This window comes from Salvelinus namaycush, chromosome 33, assembly GCF_016432855.1.
Source record: "Salvelinus namaycush isolate Seneca chromosome 33, SaNama_1.0, whole genome shotgun sequence".
Lineage (NCBI taxonomy): Eukaryota > Metazoa > Chordata > Actinopteri > Salmoniformes > Salmonidae > Salvelinus > Salvelinus namaycush.
The window spans coordinates 15736714-15759504 of record NC_052339.1 but is presented as its reverse complement, the minus strand read 5'-3'; the positions used below and the strand labels follow the sequence as shown (position 1 = coordinate 15759504).

The following is a 22791-nucleotide window of genomic DNA, read 5'->3' as shown; positions in this document are numbered from 1 at the left end:
GAGCCACACCCGTTGCCCAGGGTGGAAGTGTGGAGTAGGTCGGCGACACCGGTCAGTGAACCGTTTCTGGGAGAGGGAAGCGTGATGGAGGTGCCGATTTGCGGTCTCCCAAACCTGCCTGCTCCGTCGAAACCACTCATCTACGGGAGGCACAGTTGCGGGCTCTGTCTCCCATGGGAACACGGGGGGTTGGTATCTTAGGACACTGAAAAGGAGTGAGATGGAGTGAGGAATGCACCAGGGAGTTCTGTGCGTACTCAGCCCAGGCAAGATAGCGACTCCACTCGTGTGGTTGGTGGGTGCAGTGATGGCGAAGGTACTTCTCTATTTCCTGATTCAGGCTTTCCGTCTGCCCGTTGGTTTGGGGATGGTATCCCGAGGATAGGCTGATGGAGACCCCCAGTCGGTCGCAGAAGGCTCGCCACACCCTGGAGACGAACTGGGGTCCCCGATCCGAAGCGATGTCTTCCGGGATCCCTTACAGACGAAACACCTGCTGGAACATGGACTCAGCATTTCCATGGCATTAGGTAGATGCGGAAGGGGGATGAGTCGGCACATCTTCCATTACAACTAAAAAGTCATGAAGCCCGAAGAGTCCGGCAGATCTGTGAGGAAATCCATGGCAATGTGGGACCATGGTCGGTGTGGTGTAGGCAAAGGCTCGAGCTTACCGGTAGGTAGTTGGCAAGGGCTCTTTGCCCAAGCACAGACGGGACAGGAAATAACGTAATCTCAGACGTCGGCTGTTAGGGATGACCACCAGAACTTGTGTGTCAGTAACTCTGTGGTTCGGGTGATTCCGGGATGGCCAGAACTCAGCGAGGTATGGCACCACTGTATTAGTTGGTGTCTGACGGACGCAGGTCTTGCCTGCAGGGGTGTCGGGAGGTGCTGGGTCATGGCGTAGGGCCTCTTGGACAGATGCTTGGATTTCCCACTGTATGGGTCCCACGACACAAGCAGGATGGGCTCGGGAGCTGGGTTGAGGAAGGGGCGTCAAATAGACGGGATAAGGAATCAGCCTCCACATTTTTCTTGCCGGGCAGGTAGGTTCTGGTGAAGTTGAATCGGGTGAAGAATGCCCAGCGAGCCTGTCTGGGGTTGAGCTCTTAGCACTTATTAAGTACTCCAAATTGCGATGGTCGGTAAGGACAAGGAATGGGTGACGAGCTCCCTCTAACCAGTGGCGCCACTCTTCAATGGCCAGCTTAATGGCGATGAGCTCACGGTTCCCAACATCATAGTTCTTCTCATCGGGTGACAGTTTCTTGGAAAAGAAGCCACATGGGTGTAATGTGGGAGGTGTCCCGACCCGCTGAGAGAGAACCGCTCCCACGCTGACCTTGGATGCATTCACCTCCAGAACAAAAGGAAGGGTAGGATTTGGCTGCCTAAGGGTGGGTGCAGAGGTGAAGAGGCGTTTCAAGGTCTCAAATGCATTAAGGGCGGTGTCAGTCCATTGGAGAGTACGGGTTTTTTGACTGGTGAGAGCTGAGAGGAGCGGTTGTGCTGCTGCAGTTTCGGATGAACCGGCGGTAGTAGTTGGAGAATCCTAGGAAACATTGTAGTTCCTTTACGGTGGTAGGTTTGGGCCAGTTAAGCACGGCCGTGACTTTGCCTTCGTCCATGTTGACCCCTCCTGGTGTCAGCACAAACCCTAGGAAGGTTACCATAGTAACGTGAAAGGCGCTCTTCTCAGCCTTGACATAAAGATGGTGGTCCTGTAGGCGTTGGAGGACCTGTTGCACATGCACATGTCTTCGCAAGGGAGTGAGAGTAGATCAAGATTCAATGTACGCGATAAAGAACTGGTTGATCATGTCCTGGAAAACTTCATTCATGAAGACTGGAAGACTGCGGGAGCATTGGTGAGACCGTAGGGCATAACCAGTTATTCGCAGTGACCCCTAGCGGTGATGAACGCCGTCTTCCACTCATCCCCACTTCGGATATGGACCAGGTTGTAAGCACTACGTAGGTCCAGTTTGGAGTAGATGGTAGCCTGTCCAACTTTTTCTAGTGCAGCCGGAATCAGAGGAAGAGGGAAGCGATTCTTGATGGTAAGGTCATTGAGGGGTTGGTAATCTAAGCAGGGACGGAGACTACCAAAAAAAGAAACTGGATGCAGCCGGAGACGTGGATGGACGGATGAATCCCATTGCGAGAGCCTCTCCTATATAGGTGTATAGCCTCATTCTCTGGGATGGACAAGGGGTAGGTCCGACCCTTAGGCGGCGATGCCCCAGGAAGGAGGTCGATCGCGCAGTCCTCCTGGTGATGAGGGGGCAGAAGGGACGCCTTTTTCTTGCTGAAGACTCTCAGGAACTGGGCATATACAGGTGGGATGTGGGTTGGAATGGCAGACCCCGATCCTTCTATAGAGGTGGCTCGACAGGATAGACTGAAGCAGTTCTTAAAACAAGCGGGAGACCATGACAGGAGTTCCCCTTGCCGCCAGGAGATGGCAGGGTCGTGACGGCTTAGCCAGGGGTGACCAAGGATGAGGGGTTCTTTAGGCGAAGACAACACCATTAACTTAATGACCTCTGAGTGAAGGAGGCCAATCTGAAGGGTGATACTTTTGGTCATGCGAGTCACAAGACCAGTTCCGAGAGGTTGTCCGTCCAGCGCATTAATCCTAAAGGGAGAATTAACAGGGATTAGCTTGACCCTTAACTGTTGTGCCAATTGTTCATCAATGAAATTTCCTGCAGCCCCCGAGTCCACTAGTCCCTCCACTAACTGAGTGACCCCATTATCAGAAAGAAGAGCCAGGATCCCAAACTGCCTTCAGGTAATGTTCAAAAACGTAGAGATGCTTACCCGGGCAGAAGCGGAGCAGTCATGGTCACCCCTTCGTGGAGGGCAAATTGGACAGCTATTGAGTAGGTGGTTACTCTTGCCACAATAGAGGCACAGGTTTTTACGTAACCTCCGGCGTCTCTAGGCAGGCGTGAGAGGGGCACGGCCGAGTTGCATGGGTTCGGGGCTATTGGACCGTGGTGGATGAGAGAAAGGCGTGGAAGACTCACAGGCCATGGGCAACTGTATAGGTCTGCGGTCCACCAGTAGGTTGCCAATGGATATGGACATCCGGATGTATTGGTTTAGATCTGTTAAATCTCATCTGCAGGCCAGTTCGGTCTATAACTCCCAATTAAGACCCCTCCGGTAGACTGTAAGGAGAGCTGGTTCACTATATCCACTGCGGGCAGCCATGGTACGGAACTCAAGGGCATACTCAGTGGTGGATCGACGGCCCTGCTGCAGCTCACATAACAGGTCCCCTTCGTGACGACCTGAAACTGAATTGTCGAACACCTCCTTGAAGAGGGCGTGGAAACGTGATTCAGAGGACAGATCAGAACTTTGAGCGGCCCAAAGGGCTGTGACCCAATCCAGAGCTTTGCCTGTGAGTAGGGAGATGACGAAGTCCACCCTGTCTTTGTCAGAGGTGAAGTCAGCAGGGTGACGGTCTATGTACAGGTTTTTCTGCATGAGAAATACTTGACATTTCCCTGGGGAGCTGTTGTATTTATTAGGCATGGATATGGGGGGAGATGAACAAGAGGAAGCTGTGGCACCTGATATGGGTGAAACAGGAGGTTCAACATGAATGGAATGGCGAAGGAGGTCGCAGAGTTCATCAATTTGTCCCTCCTGTCGAGCCAGATATAGCTGCAGCTTCGCTGAATCCATCTGTCATTTTTGTTGAGGTATTCTGTAATGAACACAAGGGGAGACAGAGAGCTGGTTTCAAACACAGGGCGCAGAAGGTGTTTATTGCAAAGGACCACAGGAGGAGGCAGGTAGCTGGGTCCAGGGGCAGGCAGAAGGTCAAACACAGGGGGTCCAAAAGGGCAACAGTACCGGCAGGGAAAAGGCTAGTAACGTAGTCCGGGAGATCAGACAAAAGGTAGATCATTCACAGGAAAACCGGCGCTCTGAAAGACATGTGTCACAAAACAAACAATACCTCACAGTGATGGGGCGGAAAGAACTGAACTAAATAGTGTGTGATAATGACATACAGGTGTGTGAACAGGTGATTAGAATTCAGGTGATTGGGATCTGGAGAGTGAGCTGCGTTCAGGGAATCTAGGTGTTTGAGAGTGTGAGCTGGAAAGTGGGCTGGAAAGTGAGCTGCGTTCAGTGGACCTATGCGTTTGAGGGTGTGAATTGGAAGCAGACGTTACACAATCAGATGCTTTTGGAAAGCTGGATACTGTAGATAGATGGATAGACGGACGGACGGACAGACAGACAGATAGAGTGCCTTCGGAAAGTATTCAGACCCCTTGACTTTTTCCACATATTGTTAAATTACAGCCTTATTCTAAAATAAAAAATGATCCCTCCGCAATCTACACACAATACCCCATAATGACAAAGTGAAAACAGGTTTTCTAAATTTTGGCAAATGTATTAAAAATAAAAACAGAAATACCTTATTTACATAAGTATTGAGACCCTTTGCTATGAGACTCAAAATTGAGCTCAGGTGCATCCTGTTTAAATTGATAATCCTTGAGATGGCAGTGCATGTTCGAGCAAAAGCCAAGCCATGGGGTTGTCCGTAGAGCTCCGAGACAGGATTGTGTCGAGGAACAGATCTGAAGAAGGGTACCAAAACATTTCTGCAGCATTAAAGGTCTCCAAGGACACAGTGGCCTCCATCATTCTGAAATGAAAGAAGTTTGGAACCACCAAGACATCCTAGAGCTGGCTGCCTGGCCAAACTGAGCAATCGGGGGAGAAGGGCCTTGTTCAGAGAGGTGACCAAGAACTCTGACAGAGCTCCAGAGTTCCTCTGTGGAGATGGGAGAACCTTCCAGAAGGACAACTATCTCTGGAGCACTCCACCAATCAGGCCTTTATGGTATAGTGGCCAGACGGAAGCCACTCCTCAGTTAACGGAACATTACAGCCAAAAGGCACCTAAAGTATCTCAGACCATGAGAAACAAGATTCTCTGGTCTGATGGAACCATGATTGAACACTTTGTTCTGATTGCCAAGCATCACATCTGAAGAAAATCTGGCACCATCCCTACGGTGAAGCACGGTGGTGGCAGCATCTTGCTGTGGGGATATTTTTTAGCGGCAGGGACTGGGAGACTAGTCAGGATCGAAGCAAAGATGAACGGAGCAAAGTACAGAGAGATCCTTGATGAAGTCCTGAGTGCTCTGGAGCAGGTTCTCTGACTGGGGCGAAGGTTCACCTTCCAACAGGACAAAGACCCTATGCACACAGCCAAGACAATGCAGGAGTGGCTTTGGGACAAGTCTCTGAATGTCCTTGAGTGGCCCTGCCAGAGTCCAGATTTGAACCCGATCGAACATCTCTGGAGAGACCTGAACATAGCTGTGCAGCAATGCTCCCCATCCAACCTGACAAAGCATAAGAGGATCTGCAGAGAAGAATGGGAGAAACTCCCCAAATACAGGTGTGCCAAGCTTGTAGCATCATACTCAAGAAGACTCGAGGCTGTAATCACTGTAATGTGATATTTTAGTTTTTACTTTCTATAAATTGGCCCAAAAAATGTTTTAAGTGGTTTTGTCAGTATGGGGTATTGTGTGTAGACTGATGAGGATTCTTTCTTTCTTATCCATTTAGAATAAGGCTGTAACGTGACAAAATAATTACAAAATGGGCTGTAGATAGATAGATAGATAGAATATATAGATAGATAGATATAGGAATGGTTTTAAATGAATGGAGCCCTGCCATAGACATGTGGGAGAGGAAATCTGTCCTTCGGCCTGTGAGGATATCTGGCCAGATACTTGGCCATTTAGCCATCTGTCTTCAGACGGAGAGAGAAATTAAGCCAAGGCCTCCACACACCTTATAAATCACACATCATATTTCTCTGGTTTCAACATGACTCTCAGCACCCGTCATTCCTATCTTAAGTTTCTGTGGTTTCAGAGGGAGCTTGCTACTAATGTGCCTTTTGAATACTGGGACACTATTTGCAGTTCCTCGGTATACATGAGACTAAACCAGTCCAGTTCAGCTCTAATTTCTGCACAGTTTATTATGACAGTCATATTGAACATTGTCTATTGTTACCAAATGATGCAATAGTAGGTATAATAGAACAATAACCATATGTGCTCTCCTTTTCTTATACAGTAGTAATGGCTGGAAATAAAATAGCTATGTTTGGCCTGTGAGAAAGTCACTCAGTGTTGATTCTATTTAAATCTCTTCAAGGGCACTAAATGATTGTTTTAACATCCCTTCCCTTTGGGGCATGTCAATTAATGTATTTCTAGTATATTTTATTATTCTGTCATTGTTTGTTTGGAACTCAATGCCATTGGAGGCTGCTGCCCTGCCTTTCCATGGGACATGTTGTCAGGCAGCCATGCTATCTGATCCTGGCTGGGTCCATAGCTCAGGAATGTTATTTGAATGCCCCCTAACCTTGGAGTCCTGCCCTGACCTGCTTGAGGAAATATATATCCTGCCTCCTGATGTGTTGATTTGAAGAGGGACAGAGTGAGCTGACTCCGCACAATTAGTAACAGATCAACATTAAATCACATGTGATAAACCCAGAGCTGAGCTGACTCATGATAGACAGCATGCAGGTAGAGCTCACAGCTCACTTTATCTTGAGGGGGATACTTTAGCAATAAGGTAGGAGGGGCTGTAGTACATGACGCAAAGAGATGTGCCTGGAAACAGCTGCTCAATATGACACTTTAGCAGTTTATCTCTTTAAACACCCTATGGGCCGGTTTCCCAGACACAGATTAAGCCTAGTCCTTAAGACTAAACCCAGAGGTGCCTTATTGCTTTTATAAAACGGTTACCAAATATGACTCAAGTTTTTCCTGGTCAGGTGACATGGTGAAGAAAAACTCTGGGGTCTTGCTATAGTTGATCATACAATGATGTCACGTCTCGGCAAAACATACTTACTTTACAAGTTATTATCATCAATCCAACTTCAATTCAGATTGAAGTGTCACATGGACAAAAGCTATATTTTCCCCCGTTAGTTTACTACATAACAGCCTTGGGGTCAAGTTAAAATCCTCATAGGTCATAGTACAACCTGTCAGTTCCTCTCTCTGTTTGCATGGTGGGTGCCATGTCCTCTTTATCTGCAGTTATTTACCGTGATCACATCACGGTGCATGTAAAAAATCTAGTAAATCTATGTCAGATTCCATACACAGCCCAGAGAGGCGAGTGTGTCTGCCTAACTGCCTGCCCCATCCCTTTTTAAACCAACCCCTCGCCTGGATAACTCTGCCATGTGACGTGTCACAGAGACATGCCTGTTATCCCAGTTGGCCTTGGTTTGGGCTTAGCCCTCGAACCCTTCCTGGTGACACACACCCTCCTTCACAGGCTGCCTCACACATACTCCCTCCCTTCCTCCTCAGACCCAGGCCCAAGCAGATACACTCCTGTCACATGCTTCCAGGCCAACTCTGTTCTGTTCTCTCCAGCCTGCTGTCACCATCACATCACTGCCTCCTGTCTCTGTCACAGACCCTGCCAGGCCAGGCATACTAACTCTCTCTATCTTTCTCTTTGTTTATGCCCCCCTCTCTCTCTCTCTCTCTCTCTCTCTCTCTCTCTCTCTCTCTCTCTCAACCATACATACACACAGACACATGCACACACATGCGCTCTCACAAATTCTCTTTCTCTCACACTCTCCTATACACTTCCGGGTAACGCTCTCGCTCCTCTCTGTGTTTCAGGGTCAGTATGGAGGAGGCCGACCTGTTGAAGGAGCGGCTCCAGGCCATAACGGTAAAGCTACAAAACAATACATCTTTATTGTTCCATTACACAGAGACAACAGACATTTGATAATTTTTTACTGTCGCAGTACCCAAATTATTCTATTCATGTGAAAGAAAGAGTGGTGTTTCTGAAAGCTACACATTTGAATAGGTCAGAGGCATTTATGAAGCTATTTGTGTTGTGATGATTCTGCAAATGAGAATGGATGGCAACGGTATCTAGTAGCTGTGAAAGAGAGCTAGGAAATCATCAGGATATCTTGTTTTAGAAATGAAGGTCAAACACTTAGTGTCAGGAAGTGAGAGTAAGCTCATCACTTCAGTTCAGTATGTAGTCTAAGAGATCTATAGACCTGATCTCTTTCCTAGTCTGATTTTCCTGTCTGGCTGTCTTCACGCTTCACTGATTTCAGGACTTGCTTCGCTCTAGCTGTGCATCCACAGAGCTAGCTGTCAGTAGACTAGACTTCATCTGGGATATCCATTCTCCCTGGGGCTTAGTAATACAAGGATCAAACATGGGACTATTAATAGACAACAATATGTCTGACCACCACACTTTACATTACAGATGTGTCTATGCAGTTATATCTTTTCTACAAAAATGAAGACAGACAGGCATTATTTCTCTTTGATAATGCTTACAACCATTAGAAAATAAGCATTACATCTTCTGATCTAATGTATGAAGTACTGTGTGGTTCTACACACCCCAAAAATGATGGGTTAAAAACAACCCAATTTGGGTTCTTTGGTAACACAGCGTTGGATGAATATTGGACAGAACACACGGTGGGTGATTTTGACCGAGCTAGTTGGAATTCCTGAATAACCCAATATGTTGGGTTTTTGGGATTAAGTTAACATTGGTTAATTTAAGCATCAGTTGGGTATTTTTTTGTTTCATGCTTGGTTCACATAGCAGCTAGGTCTTTTTTTATGTAATCCTTAGGTTATTTTCAGGAGACCTGGCTTATTAGGGGTGTGGAGTTCAGATAGATCTTATTACACCTCCAGTCTTCTGATCTCAAGAACCCAGCACCAATAACCCAGCATCAACAACCCAACCCTGCTCTTTTTAAAGAACAGATCGCAACAAAGTGACCCAACGCCTGTACCCAGCAGTTGGGTCAACCAAACAATCCAACCATACAGGGTAGGCCTATATGCATAGGGGCGGTTTCCTAGACAGAGCCATTGAAATAGTGTTTAAGTGCAGGACTAGGCTTAATCTGTGTCTTGGAAACCAACCCAAAGGGAATTTATAGAGAGAAACTGCTAAACTGTTATATTGAGCAGATGGACACTGTGGACAGGTTGTATCTGACTTGCTATGATGTCACAGGCACAGTGGGGAGCTGGGACCTTCCCATTGGTTGGAATAGCCATGACTAGCTGTAGATTAATTTAAGTCTATGAAATGACAAAAACAGGTGAAATCTCTCCATTGACAAAGCCATGCTTGAATGTCTTCACAGGAGAAAAGAAGAGTCCAGGACGACATCGCAAAAAAAAGGAGACAAATTGAGGAGGAAAAATTAAAACTCCAATGTTTGAAGGTACGTTTTAGTACAAACTATAATTTACAGTGCACTCGGAAAATATTCAGACCCCTTGACTTTTTCCACATTTTGTTAAGTTACAGCCTTATTCTAAATTTTCCACATCAATCTACACACAATACCCCATAATGACAAAGTGAAAACAGGTTTTTAGAAATTTTGGCAAATGTATTAAAAACAAAAAACATAAATACCTTATTTACATAAGTATTCAGATCCTTTGCTATGAGACTCACAATTGAGCTCAGGTGCATCCTGTTTCCATTAATAATCATTGAGATGTTTCTAGGAACTGGATTGGAGTCCACCTGTGGTAAATTCAATTGATTGGACATGATTTGGAAAGGCACACACCTGTCTACATAAGGTCCCACAGTTGACAGTGCATGTCAGAGCAAAAACCAAGCCATGAGGTCAAAGGAATTGTCTGTAGAGCTCCGAGACAGGATTGAGTCGAGGCACAGATCTGGAGAAGGGTACCAAAAATGTTTTGCCGCATTGAAGGTACCCAAGAACACAATGGCCTCCATCATTCTTAAATGGAAAAAGTTTGGAACCACCAAGACTCTTCCTAGAGGTCGCCGCCCAGCCAAACTGAACAATCAGGGGAGGAGTGCTTTGGTCAGGGAGGTGACCAAGAACCCGATGGTCACTCTGACAGAGCTACAGAGGTCCTCTGTGGAGATGGGAGAACCTTCCAGAAGGACAACCATCTCTGCAGCTCTCCACCAACCAGGCCTTTATGGTAGAGTGGCCAGACAGAAGCCACTCCTCAGTAAAAGGCATATGACAGCCCGCTTGGAGTTTGCCAACAGACACTCAAATGAAGATTCTCTGGCCTGAATGAACTCTTTGGCCTGAATGCCAAGCGCCACGTCTGGAGGAATCCTGGCACCATCCCTACGGTGAAGCATGGTGGTGGCAGCATTATGCTGTGGGGATGTTTTTCAGCGACCTGGACTGGCCGACTAGTCAGGATCGATGGAAAGATGAAAGGAGCAAAGTACAGAGAGATACTTGATGAAAACCTGCTCCAGAGCACTCAGGACCTCTGACTGGGGTGAAGGTTCATCTTCCAACAGGACAATGACCCTATGCACACAGTCATTTCTGGAGAGACCTGAAAAGACCTGTGGAGCGACCTTCCCCATACAACCTGACAGAGCTTGAGAGTATTTGCAGAGAAGAATGAGAGAAACTCCCCAAATACAAGTGTGCCAAACTTGTAGCGTCATACCCCAGAGGACTTGAGGCTGCAATCACTGCCAAAGGCACTTCAACAAAGTACTCAGTAAAGGGTCTGAATACTTATGTAAAAATTATATTTAATTTATTTTTTATACATTTGCAAAAATGTCTAAAAACCTGTTTTTTCATTGTCATTATGGGGTATTTTGTTTAGATTGATGAGATTTAAATAAAATATATTTTTTTAGAATAAGGCTGTAATGTAATGTGGAAAAGGTCAAGGGTTCTGAATACTTTCCGAATGCTCTGTATATTGTTAAAAACCTAGTGCATGTGCATTTTATCTGAAGTCAAAAAGAATGGAATGGAATTTAAATATCAACGCGGTCATTGGGGACACACAACAGTTGTTGAGTTACAACACTATAGTTCATGGTGTAACATAGTCTATTGATGGTTTCCCCAAATAGAAAAAGGCCCTTCGAGAGCAATGGCTGATGGATGGGCTGAGCCCTCAGAGTGAGGAGGACCAGGAGGCCACCAAACTACAGGCCCAGGGCGACCAGGAGCAAACCCTATTACTGCAGAGTAACATTGACAGGTACATCTTAGAATGGGATGAATGGTGTGTGTGTGTGTGTGTGTGTGTGTTCGTGTGTGTGTGTGTGTTCGTGTGTGTGTGTGTGTGTGTGTGTGTGTGTGTGTGTGTGTGTGTGTGTGTGTGTGTGTGTGTGTGTGTGTGTGTGTGTGTGTGTGTGTGTGTGTTAGTGCTGTGATTAACCAAAATGTCTTACTTTTATTCAGTTATTAAACAACTAATTGACTGACGTCGATTTAATTACTTGAGAGAAATTCCATAGAGAGAAATCATGTCAAGCACGTGAGACATCGCATCAAGAACGAACTGTGGCACGCTGTAGGGAGTTTTTAATAGGGAAATATTCAACTTAGTTCAGCGTATAAAACGTGGTAAAACCTCTTAACAAGTTTTAAACAATAAGTTAGGCAACAATATGATTCCTTAAAGTAGTGGAAGAATATAGTACACTCTAGGAAAAAAGGGTTCCAAAAGGGTTCTTTAGCTGTCACCATAGGAGAACCCTTTTCAGTTCCAGGTAGAACCCTTTTTGGTTCCAGGTAGAAGTCTTTTGGGTTCCATGTAAAACCCTCTGTGGAAAGGGTTCTACCTGGAAGCAAAAGGGGTTATTCAAAGGGTTCTTCTATGGGGACAGCCAAAGAACCTTTATAGGTTCTAGATAGCACCTTTTTTTCTAAGAGTGTACAGGAGCCACGTGTACCATTTGTGTGCCTTCCAAAATGTTCTTTGGGTGATTGAACGTGGTACAAGTGAGACGTTGTATGACGTCTTTATATTCAAAAGCATGTCATCTAGATGTTGAGTTGATCAACCTATATACCATGACATCTCATGATTTTCTCTGTTTAACCAGAAACGGGTCATGCTTCTGGTAAATCCCCAATAGCACATCTGGGATAGGTCCCACTATTACGTCAAAATGTTCAAGCCGAGATAAAATACTGGGGCCTTTAATTCCTTTTACAGCTTTCCCAGACAATGTTGCTAAATCTATAAATAAATTACTCTAAGACTGATTTCTGAGTTGACAGTTTTCCTCAAAAGGATATGCCCTCTTTTTGAAGAGGAAGAGGTCTGGCAGCTGTGTAACTGACTAAAATTAAAGGAAAGATTTTGTTAGTCACAATTTCACCTTCAGGATTTTTCCATTTGACACCTTGATCTTGCAAAGTAATACATTCAGCTACAGAAGGTTTCAAGCACGTGTTAATGTGTTGCATTTGGGGCTCAAACCATAAACCGCAGAGAAGGACGTGTTTGTTCTCAGATGTACAGGAAGATCATTAACAATACGAAGATGTGGTCAAATGCTAAAAAAGACGAGGATTTAAAATTTGGAACTCACAACTGAAGGGACAGATTATCGGGAGAATTTAGAGGCGACGGTTCCTTAGAAATCTTCCCATCATATACTGTATATTATCTATAGAAGACTGGTTCTCTTTAACTATCAAATCTATGCTCCTGCAACATATTCTGAATTTGCTCTTCTAAAGGCAAATATATATTTTTTAAATACCGTCTTTGTCTTTCCGATTTTTCGATTGCCGTCTCACAGCTCCTGCAATGCACCTTCACATCAGAATGTCCCACCAAGACAACAATTCTCACACATGTAGTGAATTTCCATGTACTGTTTCCAGACACTAACGGAATTACTCCCACCCACAAGATTCATGATGATCTCCTCTTGGCAATCATTGGTCAAACTATACTTCAATTTTACAGACAGAAGTAGAAGTTCATTTAGTTCTTAAGTCTGTTTGGGCTCCGTGTCTGTCTCAGTCATCTGGGACTAGATCATCTTCTGAGTTGTATTGAAGACCATCTGCCTCAGAACAAAGATCTGGATGAGGATGAAGGCCATCCACATGGGTCGGTCCAGCACAGCCCGATTGATGTCCACCCAAATTGTTTTGTCCAGCGCTGAGAGGCACCTTCAATAAAACATTACAGTACTTTACTTTAAATAACATAAAACATGTTTTGTTTTGCATTAAAATGTCTTGAACTGTCCACATGAACACTTTTGACCAGCCAGAGGATAAAACCTGTCATGTGCTACAATATATTTTTACCCTCTCTCTGACCCTATAGTAACAGTGTTTAGAAAGTTCATGTTTGTTCTCTTGTGGATTCCTACAGCAACAGTGTTCGGGCAGATATTGTTTCAGGTACCTGTGGTACCTGTGAATTTCAGTAACAGTGTTAGTGCTGTTGAAAACATCCTGTGGTGTGCCAGTCCAAATAAAACATACGCCCCTGTCCTAAATGACTACTGGTCTGTCGAGTTGATTTCACATTATGAAAAATAACTCACTAGCTAAACTAAACTCAGTTGGTAGATTCTCTGTTCTCTCTTCCCTAATCCTGTCTCTCCTAGGTATGTAGATGATGCATTTCTGTCATCATAACTATGTTACTGTTCATCCTTTATGGCATCCATGTACCACAGGGGGGGGGGGGGGGCATAACAATTATGTTCTCTGAAAATGTTGTTTCATCTCCCATTCATATCATTGCATATTCTGTTTACTTGATGTGACTGATTTAAACTTACTTCTTTCATTGTGGCCATCTTCCTTCATTGTGATGCCAGAATAGTGTCTCCTAAGAGAGAGTCATTTAAAATAATCTTGAACTGAGCCATTATAATATCAGATATAGCTAACGTTACTTACAACCAACAACCATAATTGTCACTAACAATAATTACTAATTCCACACAATTTGTAGGCCACCATAACTTGTTATCTGCCAAGCTGTAGCCTTAAATATAAGCCTATTGCAATGAGCTATTTACCACTCAAAATATAGAAAGCTAAATATCTTGGTATTAAATCCCACCAGAATCTATGAGGGCACAAGGCGAGATCCAGATGCAGACACGGGAGGCAGCTGGTTTGAGTCTTGATATTTATTAAACAAGCCAAAAGGGGTAGGCAAGAGAATGGTCGTAGACAGGCAAAAGGTCAAAACCAGTTCAGAGTCCAGGAGGTACAAAGTGGCAGGCAGGCTCAAGGTCAGGCAGGCAGGTACGGAGTCCACAAAACAGGCAAGGGTCAAAAACCGTGAGGACTAGCAAAAGAGAATAGAAGCAAGAGTACGGGAAAAACACTGGTTGACTTGAAAAGCATACAAGATGAACTGGCACAGAGAGACAGGAATATATACACCAGGGATAATAAGCGACATCTGGAGGGGGTGGAGACAATCACAAGACAGGTGAACCAGATCAGGGTATGACAGTACCCCTCCCTGTAGGGACGCCACCTGGCGCCCTACTTGGGCGCATACCTGGTTGACCGGGGTGTCGGCGATGAGGGCTGGATCCAGGATGTCTCTAGAAGGAACCCAGCACCTCTCCTCCGGGCCGTAACCCTCCCAGTCAACCAGGTACTGGAAACCCCTGCCCTGTGGTCGAACACCCAGAAGGCATGTTACCGTGTATGCCGGATGGCCATCAATGGCACGGGGGGGCCTGGGGACAGAAGACAAAGGACTGAGACACGGGCTTAATCCTAGACACATGGAACGTAGGGTGAATACGGAGGGTACAGGGTAACAAGAGACGGACAGCAGTGGAACTAAGGACTCGAGATGGGAAACGAACCAATGAAACGAGGGGACAGTTTGCGGGACTCTACGCGAAGGGGCAAGTCCCGTGTAGACAGCCATACCCTCTGCCCAATGTGGTAGTGGGGAGCTGGAGTCCGGCGGCGGTCCGCTTGTTGACGATACCTGGAGTTGGTCTTGAGAAGCGCTACCCTAGCTCTTCTCCAGGTACGTCGACAGCGGCGGACGAACATCTGAGCCGAGGGTACGGTGACTTCCAGTTCTTGTTCTGGGAAGAGTGGAGGTTGATACCCCATGGAGCACTCAAAAGGGGAGACTCCCGTGGCTGAACAGGGAAGGGTGTTCCGGGCATACTCCACCCAGACCAGTTGTTGGCTCCAGGTAGTGGGATTGGTTGACACCAGGCATCTTAGGGTGGTATGGTTGGAAACCATATCCACCAGGAGTCCATGGATCCTGAAGACGTGCTGCACCATGAGCTGGGCCGTTTCCTTGGCAGAAGAAAGTTTGGGGAGAGGGATGATGTGAGCGTCCTATGAGAATAGATCCACCACTGTCAGAATGACGGAGTAGCCATCAGATGGGGGAAACCCAGTGACAAAATCCAGAGGGATATGAGAACAGGGACGATGAGGGACCGGTAGTGGCTGAAGAAGACCAGAAGGATCTTGCCGTGGAGTCTTGTTCTGGGCACACACCGTGCACGCGGCGATGAAGGCAGAGACATCAGGAACCATTGTGGGTCACCAGAAACGTTGTCAGAGGAATGCTAGGGTACGGCGGGAACCGGGATGACAGGTCAGCCTGGAGGAATGAGCCCATTCCAGGACAGGACTGAGTTAGGAACACAACAACAACCAGTTAGCCAGGCCCCCTTCAGGTCCAGGCTGGGAACATCGAGCCTTGCAAACCAGGATCTTAATACCACAACCCACTGAGGCTGCAAGGCATGAGGCAGGGAGAATGGTTTCAGAGACTGAGGGTTTGGCACAGGAACTGTATAGGCGGGAGAGGGCATCAGGCTTCACATTCTTGGAACCTTTGCGGTAGGAAATGGTGAAGTTAAATCTGGTAAACAGGAGAGACCACCAGGCCTGCCTGGTGTTAAGGCGCTTTGCTGTACAGAGATATTCCACATTTTTATGGTCGGTCCAGACCAGGAATGGCTGTTCTGCTCCTTCCAGCCAGTGCCTCCACTCTTTACTGCCAGGAGTTCTCGGTTGCCTACATCGTAGTTCCTCTCTGCAGGATTGAGATGATGAGACAGGAAGGCACAGCAATCAAGCTTTTGGTCCTGGGCAGATCACTGGGACAGGAAGGCCCCCACTCCAACATCAGAAGCATCCACTTCCACCACAAATTGACGGGATGGATCCGATGGGTGCTGTGGTGAACCGATGCTTCAGGTCCACAAAGGCTCTGTCGACAGCTGGAGACCATGTGAACGGTACCTTGGGAGAGGTGAGTGCTGAGAGGGTGGCCGCCAGGGTGCTTTAACCCCGAATGAAATGGCGGTAGAAGTTATTAAACCCAGGAAACGTTGCAACTGCACCCTGGACGTAGGTTGAGGCCAATCCACCACTGCTTTCACCTTCCCAGGATCCATCTGAACATTGCCCTCATCAATGACATATCCCAGAAAGGTGATAGTAGAGCGGTGGAACTCACTTCTTGGCTTTCACAAACAACTGGTTCTCCAGGAAGCGCTGAAGGGCCTGTCTGACATGAAGAACATGTTCTTGGGCAGACCGGGGGGGGGGGGGGGGGGAATCAGGATGTCATCAAGGTAGATGAACACAAAACGGTTTAGCATGTCCTGGAGCACAGCGTTTACCAGAGCCTGGAAGACAGCGGGGGCGTTGGTGAGTCCAAACGGCATGACCTGGTACTCATAATGTCCACTGGCTGTGTTGAAGGCTGTCTTCCACTCATCTCCTTCGCGTATCCGAACCAGGTGGTAGGCTTTCCGAATGTCCAGCTTGGAAAAAATGGTGGCCCCCTGGAGAGGTTCAAAAGCCAAGGAGAGGTAGGGGGGGTAATAATTCTTAACAGTCATTTAGACCCCGGTAGTCAATGCACGGACGCAGTGTCTTGTCCTTCTCCACAAAGAAAAACCCTTCCGCTGGCAGGAGATACAGATGGACCAACGGCCCCAGTAGCCATAGACTCCTCTATGTACTCCTCCATGGCCTTGATCTTCGGCCCGGATAGAGAATATAGCCTACCACGAGGTGGTGTGGTGCCTGAGACGAGATCAATGGCACAATCATAAGGACGGTGAGGGGGAATAGAAGTAGCCCGTGCCTTGCTGAAGACCTCCAGGAGGTTGTGGTATTCTGAGGACTAGCAAATGAGAATAGAAGCAGGAGTACGGGAAAACCACTGGTTGACTTGAAAAGCATACACGACGAACTGGCACAGAGAGACACGAAACACAGGGATATATACACCAGGGATAATAAGCGACACCTGGAGGGGGTGGAGACGATCACAAGACAGGTGAAACAGATCAGGGTGTGACAAGAATCAACAGTTTAGTGTGGTTGAACAGCTTCCCGCACACAAATGTACGCCATGGGAGAGGAATGTACACAACACAGCGACAAGAGGGATAGAGACAGTTTGTGAGGTAGCTCTTGATAGTTGTAGCAGTCTTGAAAATGCCTTATCTACTTTGAAGAACTACTAAAATAGTGATTTTGTCAGAAAGCTCTGCAGTATGAGCAGCTGTGGCAACCCAATGATCATGGGCTAACCTTTTCGCTAACCAAGAGGAGCCTGGCTCGTTGGGGAGCACAGAGATAGCGTTAGATGGTTGTCTGGTAGTCTTGCTGCTACTGCCTCAGAAGAGATGAGATGCGAAGAAATTAAATAATAAAGTACTTATATGAAAAATAAGTAATATACATAACAAAAATATTTTATTTAAGTAAAGTAATGTGAATAAATGATGGTGAATAAGTGCTAAGGAGTGATGGTAGTCTCTACATCATGGGGGTCCTTTTAATTGCTTTATTCTGTGTTGTTAAGCGACAATGGAATGTTTTCAATGTTTTGGCAATTGAATGTTCTACATATTTGGCTTTGGTATTTCAATTAAAAAGCTACAAAAATAATTCCAAGGTCATATTTCAGAATGCATTTAATGTAAAAAATAATAATAATAATCGAAAACGGTGATTATTTTTTTAAAACTGAACCGAAACTGAACTGACCTCAAAAAGCACAAATCGCTTGGCACTAGTGTGCTTGTGCGTTCGTCCATGTTTGCTTGTGTGTGGCTGAGTGCAGTGCACACATTCACGCGTTAGTGAGTCAAGAGCATACGTTTCTAAGTCAAAGGGCAACACATGAGATTTTCAAAGGCTTTCCCTTTCTAGCCTGAGCTACTATGAGTGGGAAACGATTGGAAGGATTATACAGAGATGGTGCTCCTTAACCCACTGCTTAACCCCTGTGAGAGGCTTTGTGTGTCAGCCAACGGTCGTACAGTCTTCCCACCCCAACCATTGTTACGTAACAACCTGTCACTGTGCTTATAGCCCTGCCTGCTTAAACCAACCCCCTTAGAGAGGATTACTCCCTCAGAGTCAATGCAGATATATTTAATATACCCTTATCCGTGGTATATTGGCCATATTTCACAAAGCCCCGAGGTGCCTTATTGCCATTGGAAACTGGTTACCAATGTAATTAGAGCATGAAAAATAAAGGTTTTGTCATACCCATGGTATACCGTCAGATATACCATGGCTTTCAGCCAATCAGCATTCAGGGCTCGAACCACCCAGTCTATAATAAGTACTTTAAGAGAGTAATAGTACCATTATGCAATAACAATACTAACTTCTTGAGAGTATAGAGTGTTACTCTCTAGTGTTATAGTGTTAGTGTATATAGCTTTTAGTATAGCTCTCAGAGTATAGCTGTAAGTGATAATATGTTCTATCAGAGAGAGGCACTGTTATATTTTCTGATGGTAGAACATTAATAGAGAGACGAGTGAACTGGAGGGACCCGTCTGTTGTCTGTCCTGCCATCCTGCCTGCCAGCAGTGATGTGATGAGATGGGCTCTGAGCTTTGTTCACTGGACCGTATCAGAGTTGTGTGATAAAGCTATGTCCTAAATGGCACTCTATTCCCACCCTTTGGGTCCCGGTCAAGAGTAGTGCACTATTCAAAAGTAGTGCACTATATAGGGAATAGGGTGGCATTTGGGACGCAGACAAAAGCGCCAAACCAATCTAGAGAGAAATCCTCCTCATCACCTGGACAAAACAACCTATCAAGGATCAGGATGAGGGTTCAGAAATAGACTTTGACCCCTGACCAAAACAACCAGATTTAGAAAAACACATAAACAGCCTATTAATATTCACCTTAATGAGAGTTTGATTGAATGTAAAATATTTAAATATTGGATGCAAGTTAAATAGTCATGTTTTTCTATTTGATATGAGCCAAATAAGGAACATATTCAATGTTGTTTTGATTGACATCCAAGCCGCATACTGATAAACACAAATTCAATCAAGCGATCTATCTCTATCAAAGAACAAGCATAGTCATTGCATATGTTAATTTACATGCTAAGCTATAAGTGACCGACTACCAATGATTACGGTTGCAATGGATAAGGTCATTTCCATGCAAATGTCAATTTGTTTTTCCGATTTCCATATGAATACCGCTGCTTGTTGAGTGATTACTGTCTGTTTGGACTGATTGCGGCTGCTAAGCTGCTCTATGTTTTGCATCCACTTTACAGAATGGAGACGGAAATAGAGGCTCTGGAAACACAGGAGCTGCAGATTTCAGCCAACGAGGAAGTGATTCTGAAGAGACTGAAGGAGGTGGAAAGGACTGCAGAGGACATCATCAAGGTATTGCTCGTCTAATACTAACATTAGACCATTACTTTGTGCTTATAATGTAGGACTTGTATTTATATCCATTATTCTGGTTCTTTGGAGAACAACAAGGGTTCATGGGTAATAGGCCTAATGCTTGAATCTTGAGTTTGCAGTGTACTTGGGTTATCATTCTCATCGTTGGCCTTACACATCAATGGGGGGATGGATAATGTCTAATAATCTGTGTCTATGTCCTTTATGTCTATGAGTCATGGCTTCATTCCAATGAAATGAAGGATATTAATTGAATATGCAGGTAGTGATTTGTGATCAAGTCGTTTTTTTCACCAAGAGATTGCTGTGAACTGACTGTGTGGGTGTGCGGCGGTTAGCAAAGGTCTGCTTTCAGAGGAAAAGGTGATGCGAAATGGAAGGCAATTATATTGATGGAGGGCAGAAGGTGCCACTGTTCTAGTTGCATGTTTTCTGATTCCTTGGATATGGTGTCTAATCACTAACCCGGAAACTAAGACCCCTTGAGACGTTTGGAAATAATCACTAATTACTAATTACTTCTTTTTCACCTGGCTTGTTGTGATTTTCACATCATCCTTTCAGTCGGTTTTGATTGTGAACACCTGTATCTCCACACAGGAGTTAAATGCCGAATACCAGGCAGGTAAATACTTTTGTTGCTCTTGGTGTTGTGCTTGTCTTCCTAACATTATGTTCCTATATTTATTCCATGTTAACATCTTCTGGTGGACCTGTTGGCATATGTGAACTGACTGGGTTATTATCTTTACAGACCCGATACAATACGTTTACGCACCGATTCCAAATATGACAGATTTCCAGATGCAAAGGTCCATCACACCTACCAGTAGACCACTGAGGAAAATAAAAAATCCACAGGAAGGACTTGATGGTGAAGAACCAAAGCAGGGTATATAAACAATATACAGTATTCTGTATGCAATATCTGGCCTATGTTATTTTGAGTGAATATTTTTAGACACACAATGAGTGGCCATCTGCACTCTTTTATAGTGCTTAACACAACATTACGTCATGTCAAACGTCCGTAGGTCTCAACAAGCAGGATAATGGAATGAATAGATACCTGCGCACTGTCGAAAACATAGAAAAATCAGGATGATATCTGGAATTATTAAGCACTTCACCTGTACATCACAGTGAATTCTTATGTGATATGGGCCTTTATATGATCGTTCTCTGTAGGTGACTCATTTGGATTTCTAGAACACGGACTCAGCTTGAATCAGGCCTTGACACCTGCTGTTCCAATTATGCCGTTTCAAAGCCTGTAATTTAATATTTTTAGCTTGGTAGAAATTGGATAAAAAGCTGTTTTCATTTGTCAAGGAGCTATACTTTGATTATTGATTGAACACATAAATACATGAAAACAGTGTACAGACAGGAGTTATAACAGACTGTACATATTTGTGGTACATTCAAAATACATTCAGCATTCAGTATATGAATCATACACATTGTGTTCTAGTTGTTGTCCATCCTATGTCCTCTCTCTCTCCGTAGCTATGTTCGCCATGGAGATCAGTGTAGAGAAGGACATGAGAACAGGAGAGAGCCAAGTCGTGTCCATGACCACCCTAACCCCTGAAGAGTTCCAACAGAAGGGTGTGAAGGTCTACGATGATGGGAAGAAGTCTGTCTATGCCCTACGCTCGGAGGGACAGGTGACCCGGAATGGGGTGGGGTTGGGCGAACTGAGTAACGTTGAGGTGGAGGCGCTCCTGCGCCAGGCTGGGGATGCAGAGGTCCCTACCGAGGTCCAGTACCACAGGCCTGTCTATGCTGCTCCTTACACCAGCAGGCCTTCAACCCCTGCATGGAAGCCTGAGCAGGGACACGTCAGCCCCAGTCCTGGTGAGCCCAATGGTCATCGGACCTCCATTACAACCCCCCATCCTCAAGCCAGCCCTTTCCAGATGCTTCCAGAAGCTCTGCCCAGAGATGGAGCCCAGAGCAGTGAAGAAGTAGCCAGCTCTGCCCCCTCTCACATTCCAAACATCCACGCTGACAAGCATCTAGTGCAGCCTCAATCACCTCCCCATCAAGGTTTCCAAACTTGCCAGAGCCTCACCAATGGTAGCAGTGGTATAGGCCCACACCCAGATAAAAACAGACCAGCTATCATTGCAGTCCTGAGTTCAGGAGAAAGCCGCACTCCCATACCGCTGATAGAGAATTCTGTGACAGATTGGGACAGGCAGTCACCAATCTACCCCAACTGTCGTCAGTCTCCATTCTACCCCAGCAGTCGACAGTCACCATTTTACACCAGTGACAGTGGTGAGTCCTCCTTCAACATCATGAACACCTTGCCACCTGATCTGGACTCTGAACCAGTGACAATGATCTTCATGGGCTACCAGAACGCAGCAGAGGAGGAAGATGAGGAGAATATCCAGGCCGAGCTGGTCGTCATCGGAAACGGCGATGATGATGAAGAAGATGACAACAACGTACCCTCATACCACCCCGAGGGGTACCGAAGCAAGATCTTCCAACCCACAGCCAGATGCAACAACAACACAGACTATACTGCAGATTCCACAAACTCTGAGAGTCTGCTACACCGACCCACGTTCACCCACAAACCTGGCAAGCGCAGTTCCGACCCAGACCAACAGCCCCTGGCCATAGAAGTGCCCATGAGCGCAGGTATCAAGACGGGCAAAAATAATTACTGCTGCTTAGGGGGCTGGGGCTCTTCAATCCCTCTCATCAAATGCTAACCTAGTCTCTCATCTACTCTAACAACCTAACACTCTCTCTCTGATCTTGTGAGCCTTTGAGATCACACGCGAACACTGTGGCTTCTGCGCCAACCTACTCACATCCCAAGCATGTACGGCATTCTCTAACCCGTGGACCCTACGTTCACCCTCTTTTATCTTCCTTTAACAAGATAATAAGGCACAGTTTTAGAGCAGTTACCACACCTGGCATTACTTTATGTGGCCTTATTTGAACTATAGTCAACTCTGACAACTGAATGGAAGCTTTTAACTGTTTTGAATCTAAACAATATCGGAGAGATGTTGTCATGTAAATCAGTGTATTACTAACTTGTTTTTTTTTAGACTTTAGCTCCATCCAGTGGCCGTACTGCTGAACACATCAACATTTGCTTGGTCATGTTCTGGGTACAGGTGTACTGAATGCCAAAGATGATGCTGCTGCT

At 45.6% G+C, this 22791-nt stretch overlaps 1 protein-coding gene across 3 annotated transcripts in view; it reads left to right on the top strand.

Moving 5' to 3' along the window:
• The window catches only part of palmdb (palmdelphin b), a 39332-nt gene that overhangs the window by 5318 nt on the left and 11223 nt on the right, over positions 1-22791 (top strand). For 2 of the 3 annotated variants that reach the window (XM_038973303.1, XM_038973302.1), the window contains exons 2-8: positions 7734-7785; positions 9257-9337; positions 10999-11129; positions 19472-19586; positions 20175-20235; positions 20365-20502; positions 21120-22268. In XM_038973303.1, the coding sequence (XP_038829231.1) occupies positions 7741-7785; positions 9257-9337; positions 10999-11129; positions 19472-19586; positions 20175-20235; positions 20365-20502; positions 21120-22268 (1720 nt within the window). In that variant the 5' untranslated portion in view covers positions 7734-7740. The remainder of the gene's footprint in view (positions 1-7733; positions 7786-9256; positions 9338-10998; positions 11130-19471; positions 19587-20174; positions 20236-20364; positions 20503-21119; positions 22269-22791) is intronic. The other variant, XM_038973301.1, reaches the window with a different exon arrangement.